This window comes from Anas acuta, chromosome 8 (genome assembly GCF_963932015.1).
Source record: "Anas acuta chromosome 8, bAnaAcu1.1, whole genome shotgun sequence".
NCBI lineage: Eukaryota > Metazoa > Chordata > Aves > Anseriformes > Anatidae > Anas > Anas acuta.
This window is the reverse complement of record NC_088986.1, coordinates 31,122,303-31,143,251: the sequence shown is the minus strand read 5'-3', so window position 1 is coordinate 31,143,251 and position 20,949 is coordinate 31,122,303. Positions and strand designations below refer to the sequence as shown.

The 20,949-nt window shown below is 36.5% G+C and overlaps 2 protein-coding genes across 10 annotated transcripts in view; one reads left to right on the top strand and one right to left on the bottom strand.

The window, feature by feature from the left end:
* FNBP1L (formin binding protein 1 like) overlaps positions 1-12,858 on the top strand; it is a 51,851-nt gene extending 38,993 nt beyond the window's left edge. The window contains exons 10-17 of one of the 3 annotated variants that reach the window (XM_068689999.1): positions 1,545-1,703; positions 4,912-4,926; positions 6,894-7,003; positions 7,641-7,773; positions 8,267-8,361; positions 8,853-9,001; positions 9,387-9,545; positions 10,655-12,858. In XM_068689999.1, coding sequence (XP_068546100.1) covers positions 1,545-1,703; positions 4,912-4,926; positions 6,894-7,003; positions 7,641-7,773; positions 8,267-8,361; positions 8,853-9,001; positions 9,387-9,545; positions 10,655-10,662 — 828 coding nt within the window. In that variant the 3' untranslated portion in view covers positions 10,663-12,858. Of the gene's footprint in view, positions 1-1,544; positions 1,704-4,911; positions 4,927-6,893; positions 7,004-7,640; positions 7,774-8,266; positions 8,362-8,852; positions 9,002-9,386 lie in introns of all 3 variants that reach the window. The other 2 variants (XM_068689998.1, XM_068690000.1) reach the window with 2 other exon arrangements.
* Positions 12,859-13,590: 732 nt separating this feature from the next.
* Positions 13,591-20,949, bottom strand: part of BCAR3 (BCAR3 adaptor protein, NSP family member) — a 98,125-nt gene continuing 90,766 nt past the window's right edge. For 6 of the 7 annotated variants that reach the window (XM_068689991.1, XM_068689989.1, XM_068689990.1 and 3 more), the window contains 6 exons: positions 19,685-20,322; positions 17,751-17,866; positions 16,468-16,639; positions 16,217-16,328; positions 15,072-15,284; positions 13,591-14,228 (listed from right to left, as the gene is read on the bottom strand). In XM_068689991.1, coding sequence (XP_068546092.1) covers positions 14,041-14,228; positions 15,072-15,284; positions 16,217-16,328; positions 16,468-16,639; positions 17,751-17,866; positions 19,685-20,322 — 1,439 coding nt within the window. In that variant the 3' untranslated portion in view covers positions 13,591-14,040. Of the gene's footprint in view, positions 14,229-15,071; positions 15,285-16,216; positions 16,329-16,467; positions 16,640-17,746; positions 17,867-19,684; positions 20,323-20,949 lie in introns of those variants that run through there. The other variant, XM_068689996.1, reaches the window with a different exon arrangement.

Sequence of the window (20,949 nt, the reverse complement as noted above, 5' to 3'; positions counted from 1 at the left end):
TTTTAACCAATTGATATTGTTCCAAGCAAGCAGATCTCTACATCTCCTTCTCACTGTTTAAATGAAAATCGATTGTTTACATCTCATGCAGCACAATTAATGTTTGATAGTAGCTTATCATTTCAGTGCATTAGTATATTTATTGCGTTTGGCTGCAGAGATGGGTGGGATTTAACCTGTTCTGAGATCACGACTACTAGTTTGATAATAAGCCATTTTCCCAAGAATTTTGTCCTCCTTCTGTGGACAGTGAAGCAGCGAAAATCTAAATTGGTTTACAGTCTGAATGTTGGCTTTTACTGCAGTTAAAAGAAATTCCTTTGCATGATAGATGAAGAAAGCTGACAGTATTTTTTTTTCCTACTTTTTTTTTTGGTACATAGCATTCAGAGACTCACTCCTACTGTTTCCTATATGGAATCACAGGTGTACATATATGTATATGTACTACGTGCACCTCTTCCTGAAATACCTAGAGGAAATGGAAGATTATGTCCGTTTTTTCTCCTACTTTTCTGGGGAGGGATGGATGGATACACTTCAAAAAAGCAGCAGTTGGGAGCAAAATATCTATATATCTATATCTATATCTATATCTATATATATAGATATAATATTAAAATCTATATTGTAACAGAAAAATACAATTGTAAATATTACTGAAAATTTAAGAAATACATTCTTTTATTAGCTAATATAAGGACACCATCACACACACACACACAAACGCTTATTTACTGTAAATGGGATATTTGTGGTAGCATTTGGGCCTTCATTTAACTGGAATTATGGCTGGTCTTGGCTTCCAGATGTACATTTACCTATTTTTGATGTTACCAGATAGAAAAGCGTTTTGGAAAGGGTATTAATTGTGCAGCAGAGGAAACAGAAAATTTGAAATGGGCAAAAGCAGCAGGGGTATAAGAGGAAAAAATGAGAGAAGCAATTTTTTAAAAGGGGGGGAAGAAATCAGAGAAAGCGCTAGGGATTATGTTGATTAGGAATGCCGTTCAGCCATTATTTAAGTCCAATTTGACTACAGAGATTGAGTATACTTATTTTTTAGTCATTCTCTATACATGTAGTATTTCTGTGTACATAGCTTACCTGGTAAGGTGAATCAAAATGTATTGATTCACCTTACTGTTCACCTGGTAAGGTGAATCAACATGTGAGCAGGAATGCAGAAGCTTCCAGAATGACTCTAACTAAGGTTCATTTAATTCATTTGTAAGGGAAAAGAAGAATTAACTGTTCTAAGAGAGGATATAAACAACTTCAGAATATTTTTTGGATCTTGTGGAAGTTGAGTCTAAAGCTTTCTTGAATATTCCTTCATTCTCTGAACCAACCTCTAACTCTGAAGTTGTCATGAAGATTCATGACAAAAACCTTTTAAAAGCAATGCAGTTGTAGTGTAAATGTGTCTGTGGAACGTTACAAGGTGTTTCTGTGTTGGATGGAAATTTTATAAGACAGACTTTTCATTTTAAAATCACTTTGAACATTTGGCTTATTTATTGCTTTCTTTATTTCCACATTAGCCACAGTCCCCACCCCTAACCCCTACTAGTTTATACACATCCAGTACTCCTAATGGGTCCCAGTATCCCATATTCTCCATTGAACCAGTGCATTATTGCATGAGTGACATAAAAACAGGGAAGCCCAGAATTCCTTCTTTCAGAAGCCTCAAAAGAGGGGTAAGTTGGATAACAAGTTGAAATGCATGATGGGCTATGAGCAGTGTGTTTGTGATGTGGCTTTTCTAATGCTCTTCACCCTCATTATAAGGCTTACTCTGCTTAAAGTAACACTTCAGCTACAACGTCACTTTCAGAATACTTCTTTTCATATTACATAGACCTTACCAACATATTAAAATTAAAACAGAAATACCCTTTACAACATTCCAAATACTGGTGCCTAAAATAAGGGTTTTATAAAGAGGGTGCTCAGCATGTGTTTTGATACCTTTTTTCATTGTTGTTCACATTCACAAATGTTTTCCTACCATCATGGAACATATTTTTGCAGTAATTTATCATTGGGTATATATATAGTCACTATAAAAATCTGACAGATCACATCTTATTGCTGACTTTTAATTGAAATTAACTGTTGACAAGACTGAACTAAGAGAAGTTTTGTTTATCTTTTGTATATCAAAGGCTACAGCACATGGTGCTTGCAGATTTTGAAATAGTGAAATATTTTAACGCATTTTATGATTGATTGTTTTTCGTCATCCTAGGTCTGTTTAGGTAAAGTTATTGAAAAATTACTACCAAATGCTGCTTTCTGAGATTAATCAGTTCATTTACTGATCTATAATGGCATAATCTGCAAATAGATTTTGCTGGAAGACAGTAAAAGGGAATTGTTAAGTGGTTTTCTAGCAACATTTATAGTTCTAGTGTAAATGTACTGGTGCTTTCCTGTTATGTTGGAGAAACACAGGCTGCCCAGTCTGTGTGTGCTATGATATAGATCCACATAATGAGGTAATTGGATGCATTTGATTATATTTAATTCATTAATTGCTCATATTTGAAAACAAAATCAACGTGCTGTCTCATATGCATTGAGAAAGGCTGGATACTGCAGATGTGATGTGGAGATCAATGCACAACAATGTTGTATTGCAGTAAGCAATTCAGAGGCTCTCTTGCTGTCATTCTGAACCAAAATGAGTTATATTTAAAATTTATTCAAATTTTACATTTATTTTCTTTAAGTCATGTTGTGGTATCTTATTTCAGGCCCTCAGATATTTTTGAATAACCATTCTACCACCACCATTTTTAGAAGATTCTTGTGCTCCTCTAAGTGTTTATGGAGGGCAGTTTCTCCTCTCTCCTTCTGAATTACTTGTGTTGTAATTTATTTTGGTCATGAAGATAATGTTCCTTCTTTAGCACTCAATGTAGAATTTGATTGTACAGTTGCTGAAATAGCAGAGATTTTGATGACACCATTTTTTTGTTTATCAACACCTGGCTCACAAATCAATACCTTACAATATTAGTAGTTCTAGAATCTCTTACTGAAGCAAAAGATCATCTCCTAGCAACTACACAGTGCCCATGGAAACTGAAACAGTATTTTAATTTTTTATTCTTAGTAATTCATTGATCATGCTGTAAAACTGTGAACTTAATACACAGTACTCTGTAAAATTAACATGGATTGGTAGTGTCATACAAATCTGGATTAATTCAAATATCCCACAGTATCAGATACTTTAATCTCTATAAATCTTTCAGATGAACACTTCATGTTTTATTTTGAAATACCTTGCAAATATTTTAATAGGTAACACATATATCAAGTGCCTTGAAATGTATACTGTAATTCTAGTAGATTGTGTGTTACGGATCAGATTTATCTTTTTAATACATCTTGAGTCAGTGATAAGTAGATGCTAGCATGATTCTGTTTTGTCCCTGGAAAATGATGTCCAAGTAGTACTGACGGGAAGAACTGTCAAATGGTATTTTAATTTGTTTTGGCTTCTACTGAGATTTATCCATGAGTTGCCATATACCATATAATAAGCATACTGGTTATTTTGTTTTACATGCCCTGTATAAGATGTCACTCAAGGCACTACAAATTGCAAAACCAGACTGTTATCATTCCGTACTTCGTGCATTAGATTTTTCCTGTCACATGCGGTATAGAGAAAGCAGCACACAGTAGCTTAAGTTGTGACTCTATATAAAAGTAATAGGCTGTTGAAAAGTCTTAAGTGCAGCTCCTCCTTTCGTTTATTAGTACTGTTATTCTTTACTGGTTTTCTTTGAAGTCTTAACATTTCCAGGTAGTGTTAGTGCTTGTGAGAGGTCTTTGCTCAGTGCTACTTGATACATCAATGGATATGTTGTATACATAAAAGTAGTTTGTTCTTATAGCCATTTTATGTCTGTCCTGGTTTCAGTTAGGACAGAAGAGGGAGGAGAGGAGAGGGAGGGTGAGCGAACAGCTGTGTGCCAGGTTAAACCACAACAGTGTCTTTGGACTTTATTGAGGTTTCTACCATGGTAACATTTGCAAAGGAGTGTCATTTTCTTTATGGCTAGAAATTCCAATTTGAAGTGTGTTCTCTAATCAACTGTCACAACAATTGTTGAAGGTCATAAATGATGTCACAGGTAACTGTATTCTAAGTTGCTTGGCCTTCCTCTGGAAAGGCTTGTACTAGGTCATTGATCTTCCAAATGCTGTGACATGTTAAGCCAAAGATTTGACACCTGTCTGTTTTATTTGCTTCCTCTAAGGATGAACTTATAACTCTCTAAATGGCTTTATTTTAATCTAAGTAAAACATTTTTAGGATAGCAGCAATGACTCAAATGCGCTGTTTTCAGAAAGTAAAATTATTCACTTAAAAGGTCTTTGTTTATTGTAGTTCTGCTTTGATAATAAGGTAAAACACTTGGTAAAAATTACCTTTGTAAAATTGATGGTAGTGGATTGTTAGCTATAATTAACAAAATATTTGCATATGGCTGATCAGTCCTTCATCATCATTGAATTCTGCTATTTTGTGTGTTGTTGGCTGTGTGTTCGTTTCTTCTCCCACAACAGAAGTTCATTAAGCATATTATTTGAAGCACTAAAATTCAAAATTTGTTCAATGAATTTGTGTATTACAATTCTATAAGTTAAACTACTCATTATCACCTAGTGACATTTTTAAAATCAGTAATGCTTAAAGCAGAAGTGCATTTCTGATTATTGTAATTTGCTGTTCTTGTGCTCATAGTAAAATGTTTTTTTTTATAATTTTTAAATTTTAATCTTTAAAAATATTTTAAAGATATGGTTTTAGGCATTAATCATTTTTGTAACTGGTCGTTGCATGTGAATAATTTCCCGTTTCTTTCTGTTTTCAAATGAACTGTGCAGTGGTCGGTGAAGATGGTAAGCCCGTGTGCTGATCTGTCTGCTGTACTTCTGCTAAGATAGCATGAAAGTAATCTTTTGAAAGTGTTTCCATATCATAACTGCTAAGTCAGGTGCTGAAATGCATCTCCAGACTTTCCACTCTCATACACAGTCATGTTCTTACTCATCCATGCTTAATGTGAGATAATTAGATATGATCCAGCTGCAACTAATTCTGTGATTTTGGAGTTTTAAGGTTGACCAGTATTCATCAGCTGGTGATAATGGAAATAAAATAAAATAGCAGCATAAAATAGTTATACAAAAAGAGTACAAAACTTGTTTAAAAGAGAAATATTGAATACTGCAATATTCACTCACTTGAATTTAACCAAACATTTGCAGGGGAGATGATCTTTTATGTTCAGGAGTATTAGAAAGCTTTTATATTTGAAATAAATGAGGCTTTTATAAATTAAAAGCACATCTTAATATTATTATTTTGCAGAATAGATCAGCAAAATTCACATAAGTAAGTGTTCTTCTGATTATTACTGTAGGAAAGGTAGTTTTAACTAATATTTAAGGAGCAATCACACAGAGGATGTGATTATCTTTTTCTTTCCCTGTAGCATATAAAAGCACCTGAAAAGACTTTTCCCCAGAAAGAAGAGCTCTTGCTTTATTTTGGAAACAACATATCTTGATTATTCATCTTTTATGGTGTCTTGTATTCCCTCCTTAAAAAGTAATTAGATGATGATTTTACAAGTGAAAAAGAACCAGGAAGTTGAGGGGCAAGAAGACCTTAAGAGGGGGACATATCTAGAATATTGGAATTAGCATCTGAGCCTAAGGCTGCTTGTATTAAGATCTTGACAGCTACGTTTCTATCAAATTTCCTCTTGTGAAGAGAAATGTCAAGTTCAGTTTACCTCTGAGGAGGGTTTCTGTAATGGCAAGCAGGTTTCTTGGGCTAAAAATAACTTTCTTATGCAACTAGCACAAAAGTAATGTAACTTTCTCTTATTAATAAGTGTACTGTATTTCCTTCTTAAAAAGTAGTGTAGGTGTCTGTCACCCAAAGGAAGAGTTGGCACAACATATTCACAGGATATGTAAAAATTTCTTCCCATTCCTCATACACACAAGTCCTTCCATTCTTCATATACACAACTAACCCTGGCACAAGCTTAGACTATAACAATAATTGGTCTTAAGTGTAAAAAAAAAAAAAGGGGGGGGGGGTGAGGGGATTATGTATGAAAAGTAACTTTTTTTTCCTCACTGAAGCATTCTTTTTTATAATTAAAAAGGTGGTGTAGAATATTTAACCAAGTTTTGACTCACTAAGAAATTTAAGTCATAATTTTGATGATACAAATTTTGTGCTCTGTCAACTGGTTTTATGCTAGGTAAAAATGTATCACAACTTTGTAAGTCTAATTGAGATTCTTGTAATACGTTCTCTAGCAAGACTGATGAACTTCTGAAAGGGAATTACAATGCTTTTTTGTAATGAAGGTCCAAATTACGGTATTCTTATTTTGACAGCATCTAAATAGCCATAGAAAACATAATCCTAGGAAAGAATCAATTATGTACACACTATTATTATATACACAACTGAGACTTTTGTTCTGACTGAAATTACTGTTAGTAATTAATTCTGATTTTGCTAAATCTGAATTAAGGGTAGTAGATATAACAGGGAGGTTCATGGCTCAGCTTTTCAGACTAATTATTATTAAGCCTAGAAATTACTAATTATAACCCTGAGACACCTATTGCAGAAGGCAAAATGAACCTTAAATGAGTGACTACAAGCTGGCACCAAAAGCTTGCATTTATTCTGTTGTGGTCTTTTAAAGAGCTGTGCGTCAAGTAGAGAGTTTTTAAGAAGGTCCATCCTGCTTCCAGTGACCGCTGTTCATGTGTGGGTATGTCAGTTCAGCTGTCTCAATGTGTGTGTGCTGTTTCTTTAATAGCATTCATATTTGCAGGGCCCTGCACTAGAAGACTTCAGCCACCTCCCTCCAGAACAAAGGCGCAAGAAACTGCAGCAGAGAATTGATGAACTCAACAGAGAACTACAGAAGGAAACTGACCAAAAGTGAGTGCATTTTTTTTTTTTTTTTTAGAAGTTCATCATGGGTCTCTCTATGTCCGTTTCAATTGAAGTCCTCTGCTTAAGCCAACAGCTCTCAGACATTGGGAGAGAATATGCTATTACAAGCTATTACAAAGCATTTTTAGTGGATGCTTTGTTTTATGTAGGTTGTTATCATCACCTCCTCCTGCTGCTTCACTATAATACATATTTCGATCCTAATGTTGCATAGGAAACATTGGATCTAAAAGCATGCCGTTAAAGAAAAAAATCACTGCATAGGTCTGTTGAGCAAGAGAGCTGCAGCTTAGTGCACTATGAAAAGAACATAATTAATATTTAGGAAATTGTGTATAACAGTACAGACAACAGTGTTGACAATACATAGAGAAGAGTTGACAGTTGGATTCCTTCCATGCTAAACATGACATGAAAAAGTAAAGCAAAATGTTAAGATGACAGAATGGGAAAAAGAGTTAGGTGTGTTACAGGGAGCTGTAGTTCCTCAGGTCTGTGCTTAGGATCTAGGAACTCTAATCATGGGTCAGGCTCTCATATACCTAAATATTATTTTAGCTTTAATGAACCAGTGCAGATGTTTGTAATTGTATAATTATTGTGGGGTTTTGTATACTGTTAGAGATGCCCTCATCAAGATGAAAGATGTTTATGAAAAAAATCCCCAGATGGGTGATCCAAGCAGTCTGCAACCAAAATTAGCTGAGACAATGAGCAACATGGACCGTCTTCGGATGGAAATACACAAGAATGAGGTGAGAATCTAAAACAATTATTCAGAAAATATAAATGAATGGTAATGGTGTAGTTTGCTTTATGGGTTATAAATGTTGCAGTCGTGAAACTACTTGGTTTATTTTAACAACAAGCTCCCAATACAGTTGTCCCTAGGGTATGCTATTTTCAGGTATGTTAGTCTAGCTAGAATAAGGGTATACTTTATTAAAGATGCAAACTGTTATGAAGAGTTTATTAATTACTTATTCTGCAATTCATAGGAGATTAAAGGTTTTTTTTTCCTTACTACCTAACTCAAGTATGGAGCATAGGCTAAGCAGAGAGGATTAGATTAATACTTCATATGGAAATAATTACAAGATTTCATGTGTGAATGCAGTTTCTTTGTGGCTGTGTACTGACAACTAAACAGTGTGCAGTTAAGTGCATTTTTGAAATGGTTCTTGCTGGTTTAGAATCAACTTTTGTCTTGAAACCAGTATTTGTCTTTTTTTTTTTTTTCCCCCCCAGGCCTGGCTCTCTGAAGTTGAAGGTAAAGTAGCAGCCAGAAGTGACAGGCGGCACAGCAGTGATATCAACCACCTTGTAACACAGGGCAGAGAGAGGTCATTATTCTATCTCTACTGCTTTCTTATCTTATGCTAGAATCAATACATTTGTCTGATAGTTAAGAGAAGGTGATGGTTATTCCTTATCCTCTGAAAGTTTATTTTTCTAGAGGAAAATCTGACTGGTTCTGAGCACTAGAGCTCACTTCACATCATTACAGTAGCACAGAAAAATTGAGTCTAATGAAAACAACCACTCATTAAATACCAGTGTCTCTTAAAGTGAACTCTTTCCATTCCATAAGGCTCATCAGTTTTCCGTGTTTTGTAGAGACAGGTATGTCAAAGTTATGTGTTTTTGTAGCAGAATTCAGTCCAAAACCTTTGTTAGATCAAAACATTTTCAGAAAATCACCTCCAGGAGCAAATATAAACACTGTTAACAGGCCTTCCCAGAACAATATGGTCTTACCCTTCTGTGATGCAGGTTCGGTGTTTCAGAACTAAAAACTCCGAAGAATCCTCACATTCCAATCATTATATTACAGCCCTGAAGGGAGTTACACGGATGATGCAAATCAGGAAGGTCGAGGCCCACCACAGCAGCATGCACATCCAAATGAATTTGATGATGAGTTTGAAGATGATGATCCATTACCAGCTATAGGACATTGCAAGGCAATATATCCCTTTGATGGTAAGGTTGACAACATACACTATGATTCCTTCAGTAAAATGTATGGATTTCTTTTGTTACAGAGAAGAGGTAAAATGATTTAAAGTAAATTAAGTTTTATGAGTAACTAGTTGCTTATAAGATCTGTGGAAATATTTTGTAAGCAAGCTTAATTCATACGCAGTACTTTTCTGCTGTTTTAACATAAATATTAGCACAGCTACTGGCAAATGTTCAGCTTTACAAATAAGACAAGGTTTTCATCTGCAAGCCTGTTTGACCATATGTTCTCTTGCACAGATTTTTTGATACTTCCTGTTTATATATAATCTGTAAACTATGGTCTGGAAAAAAGACTTGAAATTCTGTCTGCACATTAAGACTTCTTTGCCTTTTGTTTTCCCAGGTCATAACGAAGGCACTCTAGCAATGAAAGAAGGGGAAATTTTATACATTATTGAGGAGGACAAAGGAGATGGGTGGACAAGAGCTCGGAGACAAAATGGAGAGGAAGGCTATGTACCAACGTCATATATAGATGTAACGCTAGAGAAAAACAGCAAAGGTGCAGTAACCTATATCTAACAGTAAACTGGCAGCTTACAAGTATACATTCCCCAGGGAAAATAGTGGACAAATAGTAAGTCACACAGGTTCATGGAAAGCATTAGAATAACAGAAGTGAGGAGGGGCCTGTTGTTTGCAATGTGAGTTTGCCACAGCTTTTTCATATATGACAGCATTAAACTGGTCTCCAGTTTTGGCCAGTGTTTTCTACTTTGTTTCACTGTTCCTGCTCTACAGAGAACTAAATCCAATTCAACTATTAAATGGAGAAAGACCAGGATTCCTGCTTGTTCTACACAATACTTTGGTTTTATAGAAAACTGAAATTTAAGTTTTAAAGACTTCTAAGATGTGCTGTTCCCATTTCTTAATTTAAACTATATATTTAAACCAGAGGTTTTTTTCCTCTAATAACTAACTGAACTTGGTTACTGAAAATTATTAATTTCCTTCCTTAGCAAATACTTGGCAACTTTCACCTCTTAAACAGGAAAATTTTTTCTGATTCTAAAAGCTCAACAGAGCTACTCAGGAAGAAACAGTATGATTAAAAGGACAGAAAGTCCACTGACCTGTGTTTCTCCTTCCCTTTCTGTGGTTGTAAAGTAAAATGTTGTGTACAGAACACAACTTAATGATTTTAACTCTAGATACCTTAAACCTAAAGAAACCCCACCAAAACTGAAACACTACCAAAAAATCAAACAAGCCAACACTTGTAATTGTTGATGATGTTTCACTGAATTTTAAGCTCTCTGCTCCGGAAAAGGGAATGATTTTATGTTCTTAAGTTGTGCCTATAAGCTAAGTCTTTGAATTGCATAATGTTTAGTTTGAAATCAAGCTCTTGAATGTACAGTAATTAATTCCCTCACTGTTAATCACTGAGGTTTGGAAACTGCATTGCACTACTTGATTACTAGAGAAAAAAAAAGAAAAAGAAACTAAGCTAAAAACTAAAAGCTTGTATTTGTAATGTTGATTTGTGGAAATAATACAAGGCTAATGAATAGCCACTGAGAATGGCCTGTTAGATCTGAGCACACTTCTCTGTCTTCTAAAGGCCTTCAGTAACTTTGTTCTTTTCTTTTTCCTCTTGGACTGCAGGTTCCTGAAGCGGGTTTCTGAGAAAATGGGCGAGATCTTGAAGGAGGTTACATGCAGCTGCTTGGGGCGGGGGGTGGGGGGGGGAAGGTATTAGACTGGGAGGCCCATTAAACAAGGGGAAAAGCTAGTTGCATGAATGCATGCAGACATACATTTAGTCACTAACATTCTTAGCATTTCCATACATAATTAAGGATGCATTACAAATTCTTAAATTCGTGCAGGAAAATAGCATTTCTTTACCAGAGTAAAAAGGCAACTGCTCCTAAATTTTTTTGTTTTCGTTGTCATAGGTGGTCCGAAGGGCACAAACTAGATTTTAGCTTGTGCAACATTTTGGTCATCTCATTTATACTTTTTTCCAACTCATGTAATTGACAGTCATTTAGAACCATGTCAGTTACCAGTCTGCCTGTGCCACCTCCATGCTCGCCCTTAACCTCCTCTTGCATGCCTAGGACAGTCGGGCATGTCTGTGTAACACTTTTTTGACATCATTGCTTTTCTTATTTTGTAACAAATCATTCTGTTTAAATATCTTCAGCACTAGAATTTTATCCCAGTATCCATGTATGCTGCTATAACTTTTCCACTGCAACCATCATTACATTCCAGTTTTTGGCATAACTGATAAGAGATGAAATATTTATGTTGATTTGGGGAAATAATACATCTCAGCTCTACTCTACAATCCAGTCAAGAGAAACTCCTAGACCTGTAGTCCATCTTCAGCACTTCAGTAACCTACTGTGCGCACTGAAAACCTGGAACACCACCAGAGATTCACCACTGCGAGCTAATGACTGTTTTCAGAAGTCGACTGCTTGCCATTCAAATGCTGCCTTAAACTAGAGTGCCTAAATCTGTTGTTTGCCAACACTACCACTTACAGTATCTCACAAAGGGCTTTGTGTCTCAGCTCTTTCCACAGTGCTGCAGCTGCTGAGGTAGCCACGGTAGGTGTTTTCTAGAGTTCTACATTACAGGATACATGGTGCATCATGACTTTTATACATTGGGACGCATATCTCTTAATTTGACTTTAATATTTTAAAAAATATTTTTATGGAACCTTTTAGTTTTTGACTATGAAGTTCCCATTTTAATTACTGCAGTGCTAGTCTGTTTCCAGGTGATGCTTCATTGTATGGACCTGTTGAAATTTGAGTGATACTTTGTAATGATCTATGTGCACTTTTACTTGTAAACAATTGAAATTTGGATATGTTTATACGTGTAAATATAGTTGTCTGCAGTGCCCCTATTGCTTATGTTGTCTTGCCTCCCATTTGTGGTTCTATTAATAACTACATCATATCTGATCTATTAGGGTGATAAGAATTAGACTAGCAATGTTGGGCAGGGGTGGGAGGGATACTTGCATCAAACAAAGCTTGTCAGCCCAGCCAACTGCTGTTTGGGGAAATGAAATAATAATCAAAACATCCTGTTTTCCTGGGGTCTGAAGCAATATTTGGATGCAGCAGTGCTGGATTCTTTTTAATTTCAGTGTTATTAGGAACTGTACTATGAGTAAAACTGAATTTGAGTGACTTGTGTAGAGGTTTATTCCTTTTGTTATGTATACCACTATTACACAGCTTGACCTAGTGTATTATGGGGGCTATTAAACTCTAAAGTTTAGATTTTTGGAGCTTGTATACAGGGTTATTTATATAATAATGTGACAATACTCAATACTGACAAAACTACTTATGTAGTTTTTGTTTTTGTTTTGTTTTAATTAGTGCTTTTTTATTTTAAAGCTAGAAGTTGGAAATGTGATCTGTGTATTTTCTGCTAAAGGGCCTGTGGTTTGTTTGCCTGGCTAACAGCCTTGCAGGTCAGTAATAACACTTCCTGGTAAAGGACTGAATGTTCTTTTCATGCTACTGTTTGTTTTTCTAAAACCAGGATTTGCTTCCTTTGGAGGCAGGTTGCTTTCATGAGGGATAGTGCAACTTGTTATGAGGGTTATTAAGCATAGGAAAAAAGACATCTGTCCTTGCGTAGCTAGTTATAAATCACTTATTCTAAAATTTTGAACGTGAATTGTCTTAACGAATCTTACATTTTCTAGTAATTTTTCATCTTTTTTTTTGTGCACATGTTGATTTCTTAAATGTTAAATGCTCTGTTTTAAAATAGTGTTCTCTGTTGAGAATATTTTCATGGAATAAAAAATCTTTTCATGGTCTAAATAATTAGTTTCAACCTTTTTTCTTCTATTAAGATTGACAGGGAGACTTAGAGCATCCCGGCCTAAACAGGAAGTTTGTAACCTGCTGTTGTGGTTCTAGAACCTTGGCACTGATTACAGATGGTGGGAACAGAATGCTGCCCTTTTGGTATTGGTCATTTTTCTGGTTAGCCTACTCACTATTCCGGCACTTTCAAATGCTGTAACATCTCACTCCAGAAGCAGGCATAATGACAAACAGTAAATTCAATACTAACCATAGTTCTTGCCTAAATATTTGTACAACTTCTGAGAACACTGAATCTGTATTTGACGAAGTAGAATTTGCTGCTAAAGCATTTTTTATGTAAACATCATGCACCCTGATTATCTATGAAAAGTGCTAACAACTTACCTTTTACTGTCATCCAAGAAAAAATGTAAGTACTGCTTATCAAAATGATTCACATTCATAGATGATGAAGCAAGTTTACCATATACATACACCCACATTTAGTCGTATTGGAAAGCATTTTAATCATCTGGATTATTTGTTCTCACCATTTCATCATTCATTTCCTGGCAGCATAGCTGTTGTACAGGCTCCAGTAAAAGCCAAAGTCCTACAGATTGTCTTAAAAAAAACACTTTAAGTTGTCCCATCACATACACAACTAATTTTCTACTTTCATAGGTAATGTGAAATTTAAGCCTTCTTTTGCAGTCACAGATCATTTCTTCAACCACAGTATGCAAATAATTTTGCATAAAGATAGACTTTAATTCACAATTCTGTACATGGTGTTTTGTACTCAGTTAAGGAATATTATACAACTGAAATTTTCTGCAGTGTCACATAGTTAATCTATCACTTCATTTACACTATTTATTTGCTTCATTTTAATATCATTAAGAGGCTGATGCCCCTCATTGTAGACATTATGAAAACATTGCAACACTAGAGAAATATGGAAAGCTGTAAAACTATCTTACAGGGATAACCTACCTGTTTAAAAAGATTATTAAATGACTTGGTGCCACAGTAAATAAATAATTTGTTTTAGAAATCAGTAGTTTTAAAACAAGTGTGCATTGTGCAGTTAAAAGTTCTAAACATCTTGTGAAATGCAAGAAGTTTGTGCAGTATCAATTTACCAAAAGAAAACTATGGTTATTTCAAGTATATCACTTAATAGTGTTTAGAGTCTTAGATATGTAATTGTTCCACCTGCTTCACCAGAGGAGGTTCCAGTTTTCGGGAAAGTGCAGTTAAAATCTGGCTGAATTTCTCATATCTTTCATTTTGATTAACTTGTGCTCCTTTGCTGCCCCAGAGCAATCTCATCTGAAATTCTGTCTTGAAGATTTCACTCATCTCTTCATCTGGTTGGAAGCCTAGTAAGTAAAAAAAAAATCCCACAGTATCACCATCAAGCAAATTTTTTTTTTACTTCAAAAAAAATGGCTTTTAAATTGCATTCCCTCCAATTAAGATAAGCTTTAGTGCACTGGTTTCTTTTGCACAATTCTTTTAACAAGCTAGAAGACTGGTGAAACTCTTTTCCTTTTGTCATATTCCAGTACCATTCAACTACTGGGATAGGCTTTCCTAGACCAACTGTTATGGTCTAGAATAGTCGTCATAGCCTGTATATAATTGTCATTATAATCATAGCCTGTAATTACTGATGTCTACCTGCTGCCTGCAGAAGTACTTACATGTCTTCCCCTTCTCAACTTTTTCACTGCAAGTTTAAATTACAGTCATATTACTAACACATTGCTACTTTCTGGCTGCAAACAGTCAAGATCTTGGTGTTGTATCTTGGTCTGCTGGTAAAGAATTTTACTGTGGTGATTTATTTGCAAAGATAGGAATAGGAATTTTAATTGTACAAAAGGCAATGTTATCCTCTGTCCTTCCTGTACTTACATTCAGTTGCTAGAAGATTGAGCATATTAAGTCCTGAGACCTTGGAGAACATTTAGCAGAAATGTATACTGTATTGCTTATTGTAGAACTATAGTGATGACTAACTTGCTGTCTGTTTTTAAACAGTATCCATGGTATCCCTAGCCTACGTTTCCCGCAGCACATTTGCTACCATCTCAGCTTCCATGAAAGCTGAGATTTTATTGCAGTAACTTCTATTGTCACTTAAGCTAAGATCTTATTCTTCAGACATAACCCACACATTCTGTTAACGTGCAGAAGCATCTCCTGCTGGTGCTCCCTACCTTCCAGCATACGTTCTGCGGTCAAGCTGTACATTTCTGCGTTCTGTGCTATTTGTCGAGCTGTGATCAAGTGCTTGAGCATTATTTCACAGCTTTGGTCACTGCTTTCCCATAGGTCCATCCCTTCAAAAATGACAGCTTGTCGCTCCATTAAGGTAACAAGAGGCATCAAGAGTGGCACTGTTACGTTGTTCTGTGGAGAACTGATCATCTCTGGAATACAGAGTAACATACCATATCATCAGACATTGTAAAAGTGCTAACTGAAGAAGGTGGTATAATTGCAATATTCTTTTCAAAGTCAGAAACTGGTATTTGTCTCCTACTTTTCCTATTAGCACCTCACCTCAGATGCACCTGTCCTACAAGTTTCCAGTAAGTTGCTGGGGTTGGGGAAGATAGCCAGGATAAATTAAGTGTTGGAGAACTGTAATTGCTACAGGAGAAGGCTCTGCTGAAATATTGGTGGCACAGAGATTTTAAACGTGTTTAGCCACAACACAGGCTGTGGGAGCAGGAAGTATTCCTTCTCTAACCATTCTCGTAGCCACAGAAATGTTCAGAGAAATATTACCTCCCCCTTACACCCCTATGGAGACTAGGGCTGAAAAAAACCAAAACAAACAAAAAGACTGATGCAGGAGCAGTTGATGTGATCAGAGGAATTATCTGACTAACCCATTCTTTGTATTTCAGAATTCATCTTCTGATCCTATAGGCAAAGCTTATAAAAAGCAAAAGCTGCCAGAAAAAACCTTTATCTTCCCTGTATAGGATGAGGGAGATTTTTGTCCCATCTTTGAAGCAAGATGCTGCAGAGTCATTCCTCTCAGTTTCTGCTCTGCTGCATCTTCCACAGAGGTGGGCATGGGGTTGAGCAGACATGTTACATTCACACAATGCTACATTCTACATGGATGCAGGCATACAAGCACATGCTCTTGTGTGGCTGGCAGACTGTTTCCTTCTATTTCATTGTTTCATTCTATTTCATTAATCTACGTTGTATAAGGTCATGTAGTCAATTTATGATACATGGTTATGAAACAGCAGCTGCCTCAGGTCCCTCCACCTGCAAGTGGTAGTGGGGAGAGGTAAAAATCTAAACAGAAACCAGTATCATTCTTGCTCACTCTTCCACTCACCTTGTCCTTCATGCAAAGCTTTGCTAAACGGCTTCAGCTGCTTTTCATACATAATGGCAGTCTGAGTATAATGATGTCTTAAAGAGGTCCAGGTTTGTTCTAACCTAGTGACCTGTTCAAATGAAATAGGAATATCCATTTTTTTACTTCAGTAATTCACAGAAGAAACACACTGCTACTGTGTAAATTAGTTAAAATGAACCAACAAACAACTCCATGTTTTGGAACATAAAGTGAAAGCAGATTTTTACTTGTGGCATTTCCAGTGCTTTCATAATGGCAGAAAACGCATACAAATCCCCCAGCGAGTCCTTCAGCTCCACTGCGACTTGGATGATCCTGTTTAATGTTGCGGCTCTGTCTTCTAGATTTCCTGTGCAACCCAAGATATCCACAGCTATTCCTATTGCCATAGTATTATGCCTGCAAGTGAAACAATTTGTACTGCTGGTTATTAATTAGTAAAATAATAATACATTATGCTATACATTAATTCAGAGAAGATCAATTCAAAGGTTTATTTCAACATTTTGTACCTAGCAAACATTCTTATTTGCTCTTCTTAAAAATATCTTTGTATCAAGAGCAGCAGTGCCATTACACAGAATATATGTTTTTCCAAAATTATGTTCTAATACATTCTCCTAAGATACTAATTACTATTGTGCAGCCAGATCTCTTGTGGTACTCTGTTCAAGGAAGGTAAAACCTGGTTAATGGCCTGCCAGTGTTGTAGGATAGTAGTTGTGAAGTCCACTCAATAGTAAGCACAGATCATGACTGACTGCCTGAACTAGCCAAATGCGTTACTTTTAATTTCACTCCACACTTGAGTATGTCAAGCACACTTTATAGCATGCTAGCTGGCTGGCTATCCCTCACGTTTTGAACACAAAGTTCTGCTTTTTCAGTTCAGTCATGCGATGAATGACTGAACCTTGTAGAAAACAGCTCCACCCAGTTCCTGTTGTCCTCCACACAAATCTTGAGATCTTCCCCCTAAATTTCAGCAGCTGAACTACTGAAATCTGAATCAGAGAAACTAGATCAGGATAGAAGATGCTAATTATTACGCCTTAACTTGTGCAGAGGCTTTACAGAAAACTGCTGATCTCTGGTGGCTTTTTTTTTTGGTTTGGTTTTGTGTTTTACTTTAAGGGCAGTTCTTCTGCCCTTTTCCCCAGTTGCAGAAGAATATTATCTTCATTCTATACCACAAACACATGCTCAGATAGAACATAGGTCCTCTGAACTTTACCTAAAATCCAAGTGCTTAAATGAGAGCTGAAGATGTTCAGTAAATCTAGGACCCTGCTTTCCATACCATTTGCCTTTCCCTATATTACCAGGATGGAGTTGCCCTATGAGCTCAAGGAATTTATTTTTGCCAAAGAAGTGATAAAATATCTCACTAAATTATCTTCTGTACACATGAATTTAGAAAACCTTGCAAGAGTGCATTCTTTGAGGAGATGTTGAGTGCAAAGCAGCAATGCCTTCAACTTCATAGGCCCTGTGTAACAGGAACATTTACCTTTCAATTAGGTCCAGGCGCAGTTGGTGTCCGTAAGGCAGGGTAATCAGTTCAAGACCAGAGTTCACTCCCATAAGCCTCCTTATTTCTTCAGAAACTCCCAATATCCTTGCCACCTGACAAGTGCAAAAATTTGTGGTTTAGTTTTGAAACTTTTTTTAAAATAACAACAACAGAACTACCACAAACCTGCCCACATAGAGGCACTCCAGGCTAGAGCAGGACACACACAGCTGAGTGTATAATGTTAGAATAGTCATCTAAGAACAACTTAATTAACTTACGGACAGTTGGTGCATCATATAAGAAGGCCTTTTTTCATCACAAAACTAAAAACGTGTGACCTAAATGCTGTAATTTATGTCTTTCACACCCAGTAAAAGTTTTGTATGCAAGCTCCAGGAAATGTGGTGCTCTCTTGTCCTGATGCTTAATCAACATGGTACTGCTTTTTGGCCTTAAAGTACCTGCACATTACACAGTGTGCTTTGCTCTCTTCATTTCTAAAAATACAGCATTGCAGAGAATTGTTGAGTTTACACTAGAGGGTTCTCATAAGGATTAATCAGTAAAAGGACTTTTGGGAGGACACAACATTGAGTGCCTAATGAAGTCAGTATGGAAAGCTGCCACCCTCACCAATTTGTCCTTGCTTTCTAAACAGACAGCATTAGTTACTGGTTATATCTGTAACAATTAGATATGATAATTACAGGCAAAACTAAATTAATATAATGAGAGATTATCTGCTGGATTAAGGGCTGTACATCGACACATTTACAGACCTATCTGCCTGTTATTTCTGATACATCCATCACCAGGCTTTCTTGGTTATGAAAAGATGAAAGCAATCTGTCACAACAAGCCTTGCTGGTGCAAAATCTAGCACTGTTGAGAAACCTGTTTCTCTCCTAGAGAAGCAGGAGTGTGATACAAAGCCCTTGGATACACCCTGATTGCAACTACTTCACAAAGATCCCTCCTCAGGCATCCAGGTGGCAGACATTCACTGCATCACTAAATGAATGGGTGCTTCTTTCACAAATGAAATTTTCTATATACATATTATATATATATAATATATATATATAAATGCCATTATTGAAGAGGAAAACTGAGCTCCTGGTACCACAAGGAGGACTACAAATCTCAGCCTTATCACAGATCTCAGTACAAAGCATTCATTTTGGCCCAGTTCGCATGCCAATCTCATTGTATCATACTGCTCTTATCAGTGCAATAGTATGCAACAAGTCACCAGTGAGTAAGTCACTGGCTCTCAGCTCCACGAGAAGACGACAAAATACAGACTTCTCTCTACTTGTCCCAGCTAGTTACTGTTCCTGCTCTAAAATACAAAAATCTGGATCTTTAAGACACTCCAGTGCCTCTTAACTAATTGTACAGGCTCCCACACTACCAACAGGCTAGTTTCCTTGGCCCCATTCCAAAGTTTACACATTTTAAAATGAGATGGTTACTGGAGGAAGGCTGCAAACCCATAGGCTCCCCCTTCGTACATGAGCATCCTGGAGAGCTTCTGTCCTGCTCTAAGCTAACATGCCCCTACACCAAGTTTTTCTGAGTCACCATGTGTCTGAAGCCTCATGTAGCAGCAGCCAACGCTAAATGAGAATCAGATCCACAGCAATTGACAGGAGATTAACGAGATGTATGGAGCACTGAGAATTTGAGTCTAAAGTCAAAGCTGCTGGAAGGCACCTGTAATCCAAAGGACTTTTTGGCCTTGTTCTTCAAATGGAAAAACAAATCCTACCCTAAAAAATCCTGTAAGCAAGTCAACAAATTTATTACACTAGCTGCAAATCTACACATTAATCTTTTCAAATCAATGTTTGGAAAGTCTAAGCTCATACAATATAAAATATAATGAAAAAAATCTTTCTAAAATTACTTTTTTTTTTCTTTTTTACCTTGCAGTCCATCCTAAGAATATGCTGTGCAATAACCTTTGGATTGTTCTTGGTGAAAAGCTCCTTCACTCTTCTTAACATTGATGTTTCCAATGGCTTGTTTTCAGGAGGAAGTAGTTTGGATTCAAAATCATTTGGTTTAAAACTAGACACTGTCTCAAAAAGAGGTGCAGAAAACATGCTGTTGTCTTCAGCCATCTCAGTTGAATCTTCTGAACAATCTGCAGAGTTCATTGTAGGGTCATCATCCAGGATCAGATAACTTGTTTCAGAGTTCCTGAATGAGTGTGTTCCCTTCTCCTTTCGTGTCAGATGCTCCACATGGCTGTTTTTCTGACACAAATGTTTTGTTGCTGGAGGATCTCTGGCAGGACTTAGTTCACAATAGTGTCCATCTGAACTGTGGGAAGCCACAGGAGAATCTGGGGCCTTTAGCAGGGATGCTTTGCTGGGTTTCGGTGGAGGCTTTGGACAGAGCTGACTGTCTGATCCTCTAAGAGCTTCCCCTACCTGTGTCTCAGAGGTGACTTTCTGAACACCTGTTGGGCTTAGAGAAGGTTCACTGCCTGTTCTAAATGCAGGAGAGCTTGGACAGGAGTCTGCATCTGCTTCAGGTAATTGAGAAGGATGTCTTGAACCTGCAGAAGAAAACAAAAAGAAAAAAGAAGTTACTATTTTTATGGTACAGTGACTTAGAAGGCCAAAACATACAATTCCTGAGGAAATCGCCCGCTCATGTAAATTATTCACTGATTAAATGTATGTGAAATTGTATTTTGAGGAAAGAGCTAGCCAGCAAATTCCATTCAGTTGCTGATCCTCCTGAAATCCCAAATACACAGAACAGCTGCACTATAATGTTATTCTGTGGTAATGCTGACAATAACTCTAGTCCCTGCTGCATACATGGGCTATAATGTCAGAGCTGGAGAGCCTCCATGGCTTAGAATAAGAGGTTTCTATGTAACTTGATCTATGCTATAAAAACAGAAACTTCCAGCCATACCACATAAGAGATGAATCATTTCTGAGAATGGTAAGTTTAAGATGAAAGTTTCCCAAAGTCAAGCCTGAGCACGTAGTAAGGTATGGAAGGAATGAATTTCAGGGATGCTCATCTCTTTGCTAAACAGTAGCTGATTTGAAGATCTGAAGAAATAGATTCATATACTTCTGTGTTAAATATTTATGCCTCATACTGTATTCATTGCATACGTAAACCTCAACATCCCATACAAACCTGAACCCTAATTCCCAATCTCAGT